General features: G+C 44.2%; 1 protein-coding gene across 5 annotated transcripts in view; it reads left to right on the top strand.

Moving 5' to 3' along the window:
- The window catches only part of LOC129812696 (AT-rich interactive domain-containing protein 1B-like), a 198,970-nt gene that overhangs the window by 24,789 nt on the left and 157,562 nt on the right, over positions 1-16,619 (top strand). For all 5 annotated transcript variants that reach the window (XM_055864489.1, XM_055864488.1, XM_055864490.1 and 2 more), the window contains exon 2: positions 3,859-4,053. In XM_055864489.1, coding sequence (XP_055720464.1) covers positions 3,859-4,053 — 195 coding nt within the window. The remainder of the gene's footprint in view (positions 1-3,858; positions 4,054-16,619) is intronic.

Here is a 16,619-nt window from a genome sequence, read left to right as displayed (position 1 = left end):
TGCTGCAGGTAGGGAGGCAGGCAGGGAGGGGAAGGCAGACACACTGCTGCAGGTAGGGAGGCAGGCAGGGAGGGGAAGACAGACACACTGCTGCAGGTAGGGAGGCAGGCAGGGAGGGGAAGGCAGACACACTGCTGCAGGTAGGGAGGCAGGCAGGGAGGGGAAGGCAGACACACTGCTGCAGGTAGGGAGGCAGGCAGGGAGGGGAAGGCAGACACACTGCTGCAGGTAGGGAGGCAGGCAGGGAGGGGAAGGCAGACACACTGCTGCAGGTAGGGAGGCAGGCAGGGAGGGGAAGGCAGACACACTGCTGCAGGTAGGGAGGCAGGCAGGGAGGGGAAGGCAGACACACTGCTGCAGGTAGGGAGGCAGGCAGGGAGGGGAAGGCAGACACACTGCTGCAGGTAGGGAGGCAGGCAGGGAGGGGAAGGCAGACACACTGCTGCAGGTAGGGAGGCAGGCAGGGAGGGGAAGGCAGACACACTGCTGCAGGCAGGGAGGCAGGCAGGGAGGGGAAGGCAGACACACTGCTGCAGGTAGGGAGGCAGGCAGGGAGGGGAAGACAGACACACTGCTGCAGGTAGGGAGGCAGGCAGGGAGGGGAAGGCAGACACACTGCTGCAGGCAGGGAGGCAGGCAGGGGAAGGCAGACACACTGCTGCAGGCAGGGAGGCAGGCAGGGAGGGGAAGGCAGACACACTGCTGCAGGTAGGGAGGCAGGCAGGGAGGGGAAGGCAGACACACTGCTGCAGGTAGGGAGGCAGGCAGGGAGAATACAGAAGTACCAAAAGTGGCTATGATGTGTTCTAGGTTTAAAATGATGAAGTTTAAAGAGGGTCATGTGGAAAATGATATTCCTAAAAAAAAAAAAATTTTGTTCCAAAGAATGAACCTCACACATTTGGGTGTACTTTATATAATAGGCTTTTATCATTCTCGTGTATGTGTGATTATTTGGCTTTATATAAAAATATAAATATAAATGCAACATGTAAAGTGTTGGTCTCATGTTTCATGAGCTGAAATAAAAGATCCCAGAAATGTTGCAAATGCACACAAAGCTTATTTCTCTCTAGTTTTGTGCACACATTTCTTTACAACCACAGATCACATTGATTGGCTGGGCCTGGCTCCCCAGTGGTTGGGCCTATGCCCTCCCAGGCCCAACCATGGCTGCACCCCTGCCCAGTCATGTGAAAATCATAGATTAGGGTCTAATGAATTTATTTCAATTGATTGATTTCCTTATATGAACAGTAATTCAGTAAAATCTTTTAAATTGTTGCATGTTGCGTTTATATTTTTGTTCAGTGTATGTGGTACCCAGATATTGGGTTTTCAACCTTAAACCTTTACATCACATTGTTGTATGGACCAGATGTTACATAGTAGACACATTGTGTTTGAGTGTATTTTTTTTTACACTCTCTAAATGGTTAAATGAGTGGGAAATAGATGTAGTTGCTGCAATAGTTTGTGAGTGGGAAACATATAATATCATCCAAAATTGACATTATTTTGCCATATAAGATTATTTTATAATGTGCTAATTTCCCTAATGTGGACAGTTTGTGTTACCACCTTACACAAGGTCAAATTTTTTACCTCATACAATTGAGTGTAATTACCTCAGATTGGTGATTGCTTTAAACAGATTAATATCTTTGGTTTGGTACCGTTCATTTTGTTATAAGCGCCTGTCCGTCACAGGACTAAGAAAGCAGTTGTCACTTTCAAATAGCAAGGAAAAAACGGGGAGCTCCCTTTCTAAAAGTTGCTGGCCACATGTAAATATACGGATTTGACAGTCAAGCTGTCACTCAAATGAGAGCCCTTTCACTATTTAGAACTACCTGTGGAGAGCTGATTCGTTGAAATTATCCAGTCAAAATAGTGTTCTTTCCTTTTTCATATTGGCCATCTACCGTAAACATCGTCCCACAAGGAGATGAGTTGCTAAATGGATAGTTGGTTCTCGTCTATCGATGGGTAGTATACCTAAGTTCGTTGTGGTTTGTCTTTTAGAGGAGCACGAACGGCACATGTAACGGCAGCGAATCAGCCCAGTTCCATTGGTTTTCACACAATATCAATGTGAGTGATTCATTTGTTTGTGCTATTGATTATAGAAGAACAAGCTCATCAATTCCAGCTTCAAGGGGATACTTGACTAATGTTGACACGTGTGCAGTTTATAAGGTACTAATTGAGCAAAATACTAGTAATCTGAACACAAATCAGATCCGTATGTGTAGACAGTAATTTTCTATTTTTGTTCTTCAAAATATCTCGACATATTTCAGCTAATCCATTATTAATGTGGACATTTCAAACCAGTGTTTTGACACTGGGCTATAAATCAAAAAGCCATGACAACAGGAAGCAGCAACAGCATAATTTTCAACGGATCTTTTAGGAATATAAATGATTATTTTAACATTATTTTTCAACATGAATCTACTTAAGGAGGTCAAATCAACTGAATGAGCCCAGAAACAAGCTGTGATTTGTTGATTTGGAGAAATATTAGTGAAATTGTGAAAATGTGTTTGTCTTGCCTATACATAGTGTAGTACCAGTGTAGTACCAGGTGTAGTACCAGGCTTTGCTCCACATACTTATACAACATATTCAGTAGCATATCTCTTTTCTATATGTGGTCAGGTTATGGTCACTGTGGTCAATAGGCATGGCGAGTCAGTGGTTGTGGTCCTTAGTCTGTGGGTACAGTCAGTGGTTGTGGTCCTTAGTCTGTGGGTACAGTCAGTGGTTGTGGTCCTTAGTCTGTGGGTACAGTCAGTGGTTGTGGTCCTTAGTCTGTGGGTACAGTCAGTGGTTGTGGTCCTTAGTCTGTGGGTACAGTCAGTGGTTGTGGTCCTTAGTCTGTGGGTACAGTCAGTGGTTGTGGTCCTTAGTCTGTGGGTACAGTCAGTGGTTGTGGTAAATGTGTGGGTAGTTGGAGAGGTGATTGGTTGCAGAACAAGCTAGAAAGAGCAGGCAACAGAAAACACCGTCCATCACTCCCTTCTCACAGAATATTGACTTGTTCTTTTATATTCTTTTTAGGACATATTGCATTTACTACATAAAATTGTTTGAAAAAATCATTGTATAACTTTCCCCAACTGAATGAATGACTTGGTATTTTCTCCGTGACATGTCTCCTGGATATTGTCCCTTGATTAGCAGCCAGGCAGCATGTGCAGTACAGTAGGCCATTCTGCTTCTCCCAACAGGGTTGGTTCAGTCTTTATTGGTGGGGATGTGGAGCTATTGTTGATGGAGGGAGGAGATGAGCCACACGTAGCCCCATGTCTGTCTGAGACAGACAGAGGCAACACATGTCATAAATCATCCATGATGCAGCACAGCCGAGAGGAGACATCACACTCCACATAATCTGCCTTGCTCACGAATCCACAATACAGGTGACGGATTAACAGCCTGACATTTTGGCTACGATTTCCCCGTTAACTCACCGGGACCCAGAAAAGAAGCTGTAAATGTGAAATAGTTGAAAGGAATAGATTGCTCCTGGCACCTCTCTCTTTTCAGGTTCAGTGTGCTGTGTAACAGTTGTTCAAACAGAAGAAGGGTATTTGACAAACAGAAGTATTTGATATTACTGTTATATTATACCCCTGTAGTCCACTAACCAGTTGTGGATATGGACTAGATTCACCCGAGAGAACCCTTTGTAGGGAGGCCTAGGGGCATCAACCCCCTGGAGAGATGTGACAGTGAATCATGTATTCTGGTGCGCTCTTAACTGCATATGGCATGAATAGATTTTCTAAAGGTATTGCTATAAAAAGTGGCACTAACCCTTTTCTCTCCCTTCTCCTGTGTTCCCCCTAGGTGGCTTCCGTGGACTTCATGGCTATGAAGCGCTCCCATCTCTACGGGATGGGCAACAACCCCTACTCTCAGCAGCAGCAGGGCGGGCCCTACCCCAGCCAGCCATACGGATCGCCCGCTACACACAGATACCCAATGGGAATGCAGGGGAGGGGCCAGGCGGGCATGGGCGGCATGCAGTACCCTCAACAGCAGGTATGTACACTATGTCCATATGAGGAAGATGCTTTAAAATTGTGCTACTGTTTTGTTGCACACTTGCTCCCTAGGGCCAGGGGTTTGCTCCCTAGGGCCATGAGTTTGCTCCCTGGGGCCAGGAGTTTGCTCCCTAGGGCCACCATGCGACTTACCAGGAAAAAAACTATTTTCCTCCCTGATGGTTGACACTTGATTTGAGTGTACTTTAATACCAAGCCATGCTGTGTTCTCTGAGTGTATCATGTCATGGTACAATAGTGTGTCAGTTTGACTAGTAAGTATCTCAGTGTGATTGATAAAGCATCCTCTGTACAATAGATTACAGGACTTGTCACAGTTGTCATAAGTAGCATTACAAGGGATATTTGTTTCTCATTTGGAACACTATCTATTGTATTTCATTTCAGATTTGTGCCATGCAGTGCCACCGCTCTTATTTCCGTGGCTGGCATCTGGAATTGTCAGCGGTGTTCATCAATGCGTTCACCATTGTCTCGCTCTGAAATGGGCTCGTTGATGTCTGTAGTGTGATGAAACCAAACCCAGTACTGGGAAGTCATTCTAGCAAGTCAAAATCTGTATCTCACAGCCCAGAGTTGCACTTCACTAAGACGATGATTCAGTGTTCAAAACAATGATGTGTTTCCCTGTTTAACACACGCTAATCCCATTTGGTGTGTCATGACTGTCCATGAGAATCCAAATAGGTCAGATCAGTTATGCAACGAATAACTTCAATCAGACCCCATCTCACCATAGAGGGGGAAGAAAATAACTAGTGGGGGTTAACAACTCACGCCCTGTTGTAAATCAAGGGAGAAGATTCAGCCCTGCGCTCTGTTTCAACAGCCTTTTTCCCGCTGAAACTCTAACACGTTCAAAAGCGAATGCTGGAACAATATTTCTAACATAGAACGTGGGGAATGGTCAGAGGCGATCTAAAGAACACGAATGTCATTTTGTTTGTTCTTTTGTGATGTCATTAAAAATGCTATAAAGGAAATACTGTAACTTGGAAATTGTACCCACTACATATATGAAATTTCCATACTCCACAATTGTGAATGTGTTTTTGTTAAGAGTCGGATGTGATTTGAGAAGCTATAAGAGATAATTATTTTACCTAACTTTGCACAGTGAGTAGTTACCGCCTGGAGTGAGGTCAGGGAGCGTGCCAGCCTGCCAGATCTGCTCCTTTCCAGCAAACTATAAATGATGGGTTAAGAAAAAACACACCAGGCCAGAAAAACGTGAAGCTACATCTGCATGTTTAAAGTGGTTTCTACAATGAATCTCAACACAAGGTGGAGACGATAAACTCACCTCCCGGGCAATCACTGGTACGGCTGACTAGCTGTCCTAAGTAAAGTATCCTTGAAAGTGAATATAAGAAGCACCATCCTGTTACTCTGCTCAAACCATCGACGCGGATGGCTAGCCTATCTTAAAAGAAGCATCTTCAAGAGCGAATGGAAGGAAATTCAACTCTGTAGTTCTGTTCAGGACTACACGACAAGTCATCGGATACCGGACAACTACAAAAGAGGACAACAGTAGAAGACTTGTTGGAACCATTTTGTACAATCAGAGCCTTACAAGCATGCCACGAAAAGGCCCAACCCCCTTTCCAAGGCTGCCCTGTTCACCGAGAGATCCCCGGTGAACCCAGGCATTTCACGTAAATACATTCATGATGTCTTACTCAAAGCGGGTGGCGATTTGTGTGCGAAGTAAATGGTCACTGTAGGTGAGAGTAGTTTCTGAATGTACCAATGTTAAGTGGCTCTGTCCCTCTCTCCCTCTCTTCTTTAACAAGCAGCCATGTTGTTGTCATTCCACTAGTGACCTGTTGTTTTCAGCATATTAAGTCTCGAGTCAATAACCGGTGCAAGGTGTGTATGTTTATCTTGTATTCCCATTGAATTAGTAAGTAAAAAAATAATTAAACCAATTTAGTAGGACTGAATAATAAGTAAGGCTGGGGTTTTTGCAGATGCAGGAGGTTACGACTGTTCAGAATGGTGATATTATACAAGGTTATGATTAATAAGTTGACTGTTTATTGATAGTTAAAGACCTTTTCGAGTTTAATTTGGGAGATGGTAACTCTTTAAAGAACCGCTCTCGTGGTGCCCCAGATCCTAATGAGTTAATTGTTACATGATTAATATAATCGGGTAACAATTAAACATAGTTAGTTAATTAGATAAATAACAGTATTCAGATGAATGTTAAAGTCAAGTCACGACAGGTGTAAGTGTGTGTGTTTGTTTGTATGTTTGCGTACATGCATGTGTGTAGTGAGTTAGAGATACTATATGTCCCAATACAGAGACTAGGCCAATGGCTCAGTCAGTTTGGTTGGTTGAAAGCAGGCCAGTCTATTCTGGGTAGAATGCTCGTCCCCCTGCTGTACTGCTATATTTAACCTGGCCTGATGGTCTGAGTTTTAATGTGTCTCGCCAAGTTTTGTTGCCCACATAGTGAGAGGACAGATGATATTGAAGAGGACAAACAGACTTCATTCTTTCTGATTACATTTATATAAAACATTTATGCAAACATGCACAAGCACACACACACCCAATGTATTATAAAAAAAACTAAAAAAAACTTTTCTCCCCAATTTCGTGGTATCCAATTGGTAGTTACAGTCTTGTCTCATCGCTGCAACTCCCTTACAGACTCGGGAGAGGCGAAGGTCGAGAGCCGTGCGTCCTCCCAAACGCAACCCAACCGAGCCGCACAGCTTCTTGACACAATGCTCAATTAACCCGGAAGCCAGCCGCACTAATGTGTCGGAGGAAGCCCTGTACACCTGGTGACCGTGTCAGTGTGCACTGCGCCTGGCCTGCCACAGGAGTCACTAGTGCGCGATGGGACAAGGACATCCCTGCAGGCCAAACCCTAACCCAGACGATGCTTTGCCAATTGTGCGCCGCCCCATGGGTCTCCCGGTCGCAGCCGGCTGCGACAGAGCCTGGACTCGAACCCAGAATCTCTAGTGGCACAGCCTTAGACCACTGCGTCACTCATGAGGCCAGACCCAGTGTATTCTGAAGTAAATGCTGTACACAGTACTACCCAGTAATCCAAACTGTTCATAAAGCAGTATAGACTGCTTTATGAACTGTGTCATTTAAACTGTTTTCATTATTTACTCTCCCATTCTCATGCTCAATATTAGCTCTCTACTATGTTATTCTCATTGTTGTCCCTGATTATAGCTGGACCCCAGGGTCTATCCAGCGTGGCTGTGTGTGTGTGTGTGTGTGTGTGTGTGTGTGTGTGTGTGTGTGTGTGTGTGTGTGTGTGTGTGTGTGTGTGTGTGTGTGTGTGTGCGCAGACTGACTGAGACTAGAGACCACGTCAGAGACTTCCTTGCTGTAGGCTGCTTCTGGCTTGTTCTGATGACATCAGCACACTCCGGCTCCACATACAACAAGATCTCATAGTTTCCCTTCGAAATTCAACGTATTATGGATGAACGTCTATTTTTGATGCATTAATTCCGCGTGGTTACAGGGTTAACTCTGGGTTGTTACTGGGTTAAAACAGAAACAACTCAGAGGTTTAAGTTTAGGTATTAATCCAGAGTGGTTAAGGTTAGGGTTAAAACAACCCGCTGTTTACATCAACTATCATCAAGTAGTGTCACGGCTTGGTAGAGCATTGTGAATTGTGGAGGCGCAGTGGTCTATGCAGTGCTCTCCGGCTGCGATCATTAGTGCTAGGCAATCGTTGACATTTTTTGGGGGTTGAGCGCCGAGGACGGCATATCGACTTTTTCGGGACCTTTTGAGCGTCCGAAATCGCCATCTTTTTGCAGTGACCGGGCTGCCACATACACACAGGCATCAGAGACCTACTCTAGCAGAGGAGAGGGATTTTGTGAAAAAACACACATACACAGGCTAGCCCTCACACACGTATACATGAGTGGGTAGTGGACGGGCACACTAGAGCCGGAAGAATACCCGTATCGCAATATTTATTTTCATGGCAAAAATGGTGTGCTATAGTTTGGAAATGAAATATATGTGACTCTGGATGACAACATAATGTTTGTTTCCAACATTAGGGCTGTTTCCCTAAAGAATTTAAATCCAATTAGTGTTTTGTTTCCTTGCTACGATACTAACGAGGGTCGCGATATTGGTATCGTCCTGGCCCAAATGCACACACACATACACAAAACAAACTCCACACAAATTCCATTTTGGTCTTTTGAAATTCAAAGCTATTAAAAACAAGATGAAAGACCATAGGGCCAGCAGATATCACAGAGCCGCCACGCAGAATAATCAGCCAAATAAAATGAGTTGTTATACCTCGCTATGGCCAAGGGAAGCGTACTTCTAAATGTCATAATTATCTGAAATATTTCTGAAATATAACCAACTGAAAAGTAATGAGTTTATATCTGGAGACATGGAAACATTTGAATCATCAGATTCATCTTTACAGGATGAAGAGCAAGACAAATGGAGACTAGGCGATGAGAGAGAGGGTCAAAGAGCAAAAGAGAGCATCTTGTTTCTGATTGGTGCTGGAGCCAGGGCTGTCTGTGATGTACTGCTACATGACAAGCCTCTGACTGTCTATCCTCCATGATGCATTGTGCTCCCGGCAGGCAGAGGGCTTGGCGTGCTGTAGACAGGCGTGCTGGATGGTTGCCAGGCAACGTGATGTCACAGGCCTGCGTCGGTGACACCCATGATGCCCTATTGGCTGTCATGTATCGTGTGTCTGTGTGTCTGTGTGTTGTGTTTAGGCTGAGTGTGGGTTCACCATCCAGGTTACTGCTCGTATCAGTACTCCCTCCCACTATGCATTGTAGTGGATAGGTTGGCTAGGGGTTTACCTTTACAATTCATGGCCCCAGAACATCGATCCCCTCTCCTCTTTTCCCAGTGACAGTGTGACTGGGCCTGCTGTGGCAGGGATGCTTTTCTGCCTCCTGTATAAGTGTCTGTGTGTGGTTAATCGCTGTTTTCTGGAACAGTGACAGGCGTGTAGATTAGTTCTATCCCAGGTTTAGTCCTCTCCCTGGGGGGGTAGAGCTGCCATGACCACCCCTTAGCCTGGAGCACTCCAGTGAGATGCTGGGAAAGAACTGGGAGCACCTACAGGTATTAAATCGCTCTCACACACACACACCCGCACGCACACACACACACAGCTCCAGCCCCAGCTCTCCTCAGCAGGCTCACACAGTAACCCAGCTGTGTGACATCAACGTAAATGTTTTGTCTCTCCCACCTCTTCTTAAAGCACAGCTGAACTATGTTTTATCTCTGAAGGAAAGCCTCCGCCCTCAAGCAAATGTGGAGCTGTGTTCAATTAAGTGTGTGTGTTTGTGTGTGTGTGTGTGTCTGTGTCTTTGTGTGTCAGTGATGTGACAGAGGCAACATTGGTCCACAGGAGGCAGAACAAACAGTGCAGGGAGCATGGCAGAAGGACCTGTCTGATGACAGGACTAGACAGGTATTTCTTTGGAAGTGGAATGAACTTGAAAGTAAAAAGGCTGCCAATTCCACTGTAATTTCCTGTGATGTCAAAGTTGGCAGACAGAAAGGAAAAGGAATTTGAAGGAAACATTAGTGTTTGATGTGTTGGAGGGGAGGGGGGAGAGAGAGAGATTGTCTGTGAAATGAAAGAGGTAAAATGTGTCAACAAGCCAGGGAGGAACTATTACCAGTGGCTGCTGCTGCTTGTTCTGACAAACTGACTTGCCTCGGCCAAGTTAATAGAATCCAATCATTACACTGGAGTGGAAATGTGGCTGTGGCCAGCGTCCATTCTTCCATTGGTGAAGACCTCTGTCCTTTCTGCTAGCCTTTTCTTTCCACTGCTACTTTCAGAGCTTCTCATTCAAAGAAAGGTTGACTGAAGCTCTTTCCTCTCTTCTGTTCGTTCATTTAACCTATGTAGTATGACGTTACCCGTTTTCTTCGTTCCTTCCCGACACCATAAAATGTTGGATCTCACTCTCCCAGATGGGCTCCCATCACCTCTTTGCCGTGGCTATTGACTGCATGGAATTAGCCGGGGTAATTTATGGCATTGATTGAGGCGTGTTTCTGCCCTGGTGAGGAACACTTTGAGCCACCGGAATCACTTAGGAACCTGGTGGCTGTCTGGGGGGATAATGTACTGAGCGCTGGTCAGCCTGACGGATGGCTGAGAGGGACACATCAATTACACCCGGAAAGTCAGAGAAGATAGGGGCCGGGGCCGGTGGGGGCCCATGGTGGGGGCTTGTGGAGGATGGTGGGGGCCGGCGGTGGGGGCCAGTGGCTCTTTGAAAGGCATTTTGAAATGTTGAAGGCTGCTCTTCAAAGTCCTCCCTCTCCTCCATCCATCCATCCCTCTCCTCAGGGACCAAGGGCATAATTTCCAAACCACAATTAAAACAGGAGACATTAAGAGGGATGGAAGAAATGAAAGAGAGAGGGAAGGAAGGATGGAGAGAAAAGAGGACGGCGGTACAGTGCAGCTGCCAGGAGATGTATGGAGGCTGATTAATTAAGGTTCCTCCCGCTGCAGAATACATGAAGTTTCAGGATCAATTAATTAGTGGGAACCCTGCGCTCGTCAATGACTCTAATGGCCTGTTCTCATTTGTTATTTTTATTACCATACTGTTCTATATGCCCCAGCCAATCAGCCATGAGGAGCAGGACGCCATGCGTCCATTAGCGACAGATAAAAATGTCCTTGCACGTCGTCCCTCACACAGCCAATTTATTGTTTTTCCATTTAAACCCAGCGTCAGTTGTATCGAGGTACATTCAAATGTTTTTGCAGTCGCTTGTGAAAAGTGTTGGAATAGGTCGGGAATTGCTCCTGTTTTAAAGCTGTCCCCATTTTTGTGGAGATTAGTGGGAAAATGCTACTGTAGCTCTGTCTAAATTGGTGAATTGAATCCAGAGATTCCACATACCCTCAGCCTATGCTTTGGATTCAGACAGACTTCAAATACAATCACTAATGGTGTATAGTGGGTGTACATACACTCTGTGTGTCATAATGGCCAATGACTTTCTGATAGCTGATGGCTCATTTCTCCCACAAACAACAACACTCACTGGGGTATTTTGTATTGCCTTATTTGTGCTGAAAGCCTACAAACAGCAGGACAGAATGAAAATAGTATCTGCCTTTTAGCATTGAGCCAGATGGAAAGAGAGAGTGTGAGAGAGAGAAGGGTGGATAGAGAGACAGAGAAGTGGAAGTATAGAGGGATTGTGTGTATAAGAGAGAGTGGGGGGGAGAGAGAGAGACAGAGGAGAGAGAGATGTTTTATGTCTCTGTAGTTATGGGTAGATTTGTTTCTCCTCTAATTGGCAGTGCTAAGATTTATCTTCCTCTTGCTCCAAATTACAGATTTCCACAGTTCAGGTCTGGTTCATCAGTCCACTGTTTGTCTTGCATTTAGATTGGCTTAAATACACCGAGTGTACAAAATGCTGGCTATCTTGGCAGAGTTCCTCTGTCAAGTGTCTGTGTTCTTTTGCCCATCTTAATCTTTTCTTTTTTATTGGCCAGTCTGAGATATGGCTTTTTCTTTGCAACTCTGCCTAGAAGGCCAGCATCCCGGAGTCGCCTCTTCATTATTGACGTTGAGACTGGTGTTTTGCGGGTACTGTTCAATGAAGCTGCCAGTTGAGGACTTGTGAGGCATCTGTTTCTAGTCTAGACACTCTAATGTACTTGTCCTCTTGCTCAGTTGTGCACCGGGGCCTCCCACTCCTCTTTCTATTCTGGTTAGGGCCAGTTTGTGCTCTTCTCTGAAGGGAGTAGTACACAGCGTTGTACGAGATCTTCAGTCTCTTGGCAATTTCTCGCATGGAATAGCTTTAATTTCTCAGAACAAGAATAGACTGACGAGTTTCAGAAGAAAAGTATTTGTTTCTGGCAATTTTGAGCCTGTAATCGAAAACACAAATGCTGATGCTCAAGATACTCAACTAGTCTAAAGAAAGCCAGTTTTATTGCTTCTTTAATCAGTACAACAGTTTTCAGCTGTGCTAACATAATTGCAAAAGGCTTTTCTAATGATCAATTAGCCTTTTAAAATGACAAACTTAGATTAGCTAACACAAAGTGCCATTGGAACACAGGAGTGATGGTTGCTGATAATGGGCCTCTGTACGCCTATGTAGATATTCCATTATAAATCAGCTGTTTTCAGCTACAATAGTCATTTACAACATTAACTATATTTACACTGTATTTCTGATCAATTTGATGTTATTTTAAATGGACAAAAAATGTGCTTTTCTTTCAAAAACAAGGACATTTCTAAGTATCCCTAAACTTTTGAACGGTAGTGTACAAACGCTTTTTACGTAGTATTTACACTATCACTCGTATTTCATATGTCACAGTGCTTCACTGGTACGTATACTATGACGCTGGTAAAGTTGTCTCGCACACCTGCCACACCTGCATGAGCAACACAATTCCCCAAGCTCTGGGACAGTGCTGGTCAGAAAACAAACTAGCTAGCTGATAGATGCAAACAATGTCGTCCTCCCGTCCACCAATTTGTAAAAAAAAAAAAAAGAAAAGAAAGTTATCCCCCAAAGATCTGCAAAAACAAAGCAAAACGACATCTGTTTCAGTAGCTATATACAGTTGAAGTCGGAAGTTTACATACACCTTAGCCAAATACATTTAACTCAGCTTTACATAATTCCTGACATTTAATCCTCGTAAGAATTCCCTGTCTTAGGTCAGTTAGGATCACTACTTTATTTTAAGAATGTGAAATTTCAGAATAATAGTAGAGAGAATGATTTATTTCAGCTTTTATTTCTTTCATCACATTCCCAGTGGGTCAGAAGTTTACATACACTCAATTTGTATTTGGTAGCATTGCCTTTAAATTGTTTAACTTGGGTCAAACATTTCTGGTAGCCTTCCACAAGCTTCTCACAATAAGTTGGGTGAATTTTGGCATATTCCTCCTGACAGAGCTGGTGTAACTGAGTCAGGTTTGTAGGCCTCCTTGCTCGCACATGCTTTTTCATTCTGCCCACACATTTTCTATAGGATTGAGGTCAGGTCTTTGTGATGGCCACTCCAATACCTTGACTTTGTTGTCCTTAAGCCATTTTGCCACAACTTTGAAAGTATGCTTGGGGTCATTGTCCATTTGGAAGACCAATTTGCGACCAAGCTTTAACTTCCTGACTGATGTCTTGAGATGTTGCTTCAATATATCCACATAATTTTCTGCCTCATGATGTCATCTGTTTTGTGAAGTGCACCAGCCCCTACTGCAGCAAAGCACCCCCACAACATGATGCTGCCACCCCCATGCTTCACGGTTGGGATGGTGTTCTTTGGCTTGCAAGCCTCCCCCTTTTTCTTCCAAACATAACGATGGTCATTATGGCCAAACAGTTCTATTTCATCAGACCAGAGGACATTTCTCCAAAAAGTACAATCTTTATCCCCAAACTGTAGTCTGGCTTTTTTATGGCGGTTTTTAGAGCAGTGGCTTCTTCCTTGCTGAGCGGCCTTTCAGGTTATGTCGATATAGGACTCGTTTGACTGTGGATATAGATACTTTTGTACCTGTTTCCTCCAGCATCTTCACAAGGTCCTTTGCTGTTGTTCTGGGATTGATTTGCACTTTTCGCACCAAAGTACGTTCTTCTCTAGGAGACAGAATGCATCTCCTTCCTGAGCGGTATGATGACTGTGTGGTCCCATGGTGTGTATACTTGCGTACTATTGTTTGTACAGATGAACGTGGTACCTTCAGGTGTTTTGGAAATTGCTCCCAAGGATGAACCAGACTTGTGGAGGTCTACCATTGTTTTTCTGAGGTCTTGACTGATTTCTTTAGATTTTCCCATGATGTCAAGCAAAGAGGCACTGAGTTTAAAGGTAGGCCTTGAAATACATCCACAGGTACACCTCCAATTGACTCAAATTATGTCAATTAGCCTATCAGAAGCTCTAAAGCCATGAAATCATTTCTTGGAATTTTCCAAGCTGTTTAAAGGCACAGTCAACTTAGTTTATGTAAACTTCTGACCCACTGGAATTGTGATACAGTGAATTGTAAGTGAAATAATCTGTCTGTAAACAATTGTTGTAAAAACCGACTTGCCAAAACTATAGTTTGTTAACAATACCTTTGTGGAGTGGTTGAAAAAAGAGTTTTAATGACTCCAACCTAAGTGTATGTAAACTTACGACTTCAACTGTATGTGTCACCATCTTAATCCACCAAATGTATAAAACAGTATTCATATTTGGTTGATGGTTGGGGATGTTCTGGTCAAGCCTCTAGTCAGAATATGAAACTTGCTTGGGGCAACATTGCTAGGTTGTTTAGTTCGCTATCTAGCTAGTTAGCTAGCTCTTTATTTTTATGAACTGAAGTCTGATTTTAATAGGAGAATAGCAAGGATAAATCAGGTGCTACTGCTTGGGTTGTGGCTGGCTGGCTGGCTGGCCGGCTGGCTGGCCGACTGGCTGGCCGACTGGCTGGCTGGCAGGCAGGCAGAAGCAGCAGTATCGCCATCCTTTCTCTCCTGCCTTGGGGATGGTATGTTGGGGAAAATGTTGGACTACCTAGCTAACATTTTCTATCCTGCTTGTTTGATCCTGATCTTATTTCAAATGCTCACAGAGCCGTTTTCCCATTCGGTCGAACAAATGATGGCATTTTGCCAACGCGGTTTTGGCAAATACATGATTAGAGGCTGTTGTGTGTGTTTGTTCGCAGACCTTTGTTGACAGCTTTGACAGTGCTACTGACTGTAGTGGTGGCGCTTGGCTTGCGCATGCAAATTCTATAATATATTTTGTTCTTTTTCGCTCCTCAAATGAAAAGGTTATTTGACGCATCAGATAGTGTTATTTGACGTGTATCTTTTGACACACAGTGACCCGGCCATCCATACTGCGCTGGTCACACTCCAGTAGCGCCTGATGGAACTTCACAGGTCACAATGTCAACGTGAAAATCATTTACAACGGCTTTATATGACTAAGTTAGCGTTTTACAGTCACTCATCTAGCAGTGTGTTCCATGGCAATGTGCAGTATAATCTGCTTTCCTAATGTCAACCACTAATGATATGGTGCGGTGTTTGACTAGCAATGTGCGGTTTGCATTCACAGCGTTCAAAAGTAATTGACACAAGTTATAGCTTGCCTCTACACTCTGTATGGCGATAAAAGATCACTTTCAAGGGAAGAAAATTGAATTAAAATGGCCCAAGATAACATTCTAGCATCAGTGGTATTGTTACTCTTTTAAAATTGATTGATGCTTTGGGTCACATGTAAATGGAATTCAAGATAGCTTTCTGTGAAATTGGTTGACTTCCAAAGATTTCCAGTATTTCCAGGATATTGTGGGGGTAGAGGGTCAGAGGAGAGGTAAGGAGGTTTAAAGTCTCCCCCACAGGCTTTAAAGAGACTGGGAAATCCTTCCCTCCTTCCTCTCCTAGCTTGATCACAGGCGGAATTCCTCCTCCCTAAAGACCAGGGCTTATTCAAACATTTTCTGCTCATATCTTCTTTCTTTCGTCTAAGTGTTTTTTTCTCTCCCTATTTTTCTTGGCCTCAGAATGGGGTCAGCAGTTTAGTGGGGAAAACATTTGAATCGGTGGCACCAGCCCAGAGCTTGGCGGTGCACGGTGCCGCTTACACATTACAGAGCGGTATTAACCTCTCCTCTCTCCTCAGACATCTCCATTACAGCCCCTGTAACAACACAGCTGCACCGTACTCCAGCCAGTTAGCAATAAAGACCAACGATACAACTAACTGCCTGCCCAGGTTTTTATCCATCGATTGAAGCGTGCTAGAAAAGAGCAGAGGCACAGCACAGTGTCTCTCTCTCTCACACACACGCACGCACGCACGCACGCACGCACGCACGCACGCACGCACACACACACACACACACACACACACACACACACACACACACACACACACACACACACACACACACACACACACACACACACACACACACACACACACACACACACACACACACACACACACACACACACACACACACAAACACACAAACACACACACACACACACGCAGCAGCAGCCTCTGAACGGAGGGAAACAGGAGCCAAGGCTAAAGGAGAACAATACAATACAACCACACGCTGTCAAATTCCCTCAATCAATGAAATACTATTAGTTCCCACTCATTCAGCCAGTTTCAGTCTCAGGCTGCATTCAAACTGCAGATGTAGTGTTGATAGTGTCATCAGGTAAATATGAGTCCCTATCAGGCTGCAGCACTGTTGATTTAAAATGTTCAATGAAATAGAATGGAATAACCTGCAGTATTTTATTAGGATCTGCATTGGCTGTTTCTGAAGCAGCAGCTACTCTTCCTGGGGTCCACACAAAACATGAAACATGGCATAAAACAGAACATCAATAGACAAGAACAGCTCAAGGACTGAACTACACAAATGTTAAATAAGAACAATAGAACTATAAAAAAAAAGGCCCTACTGACATTTACACACATTACTGACAGTTACCCACACATAAGTACAT

This window comes from Salvelinus fontinalis, chromosome 16, assembly GCF_029448725.1.
Source record: "Salvelinus fontinalis isolate EN_2023a chromosome 16, ASM2944872v1, whole genome shotgun sequence".
NCBI classification, from domain to species: domain Eukaryota; kingdom Metazoa; phylum Chordata; class Actinopteri; order Salmoniformes; family Salmonidae; genus Salvelinus; species Salvelinus fontinalis.
The sequence above is the reverse complement of the archived record's forward strand: the minus strand, read 5'-3'. Positions and strand labels throughout refer to the sequence as shown.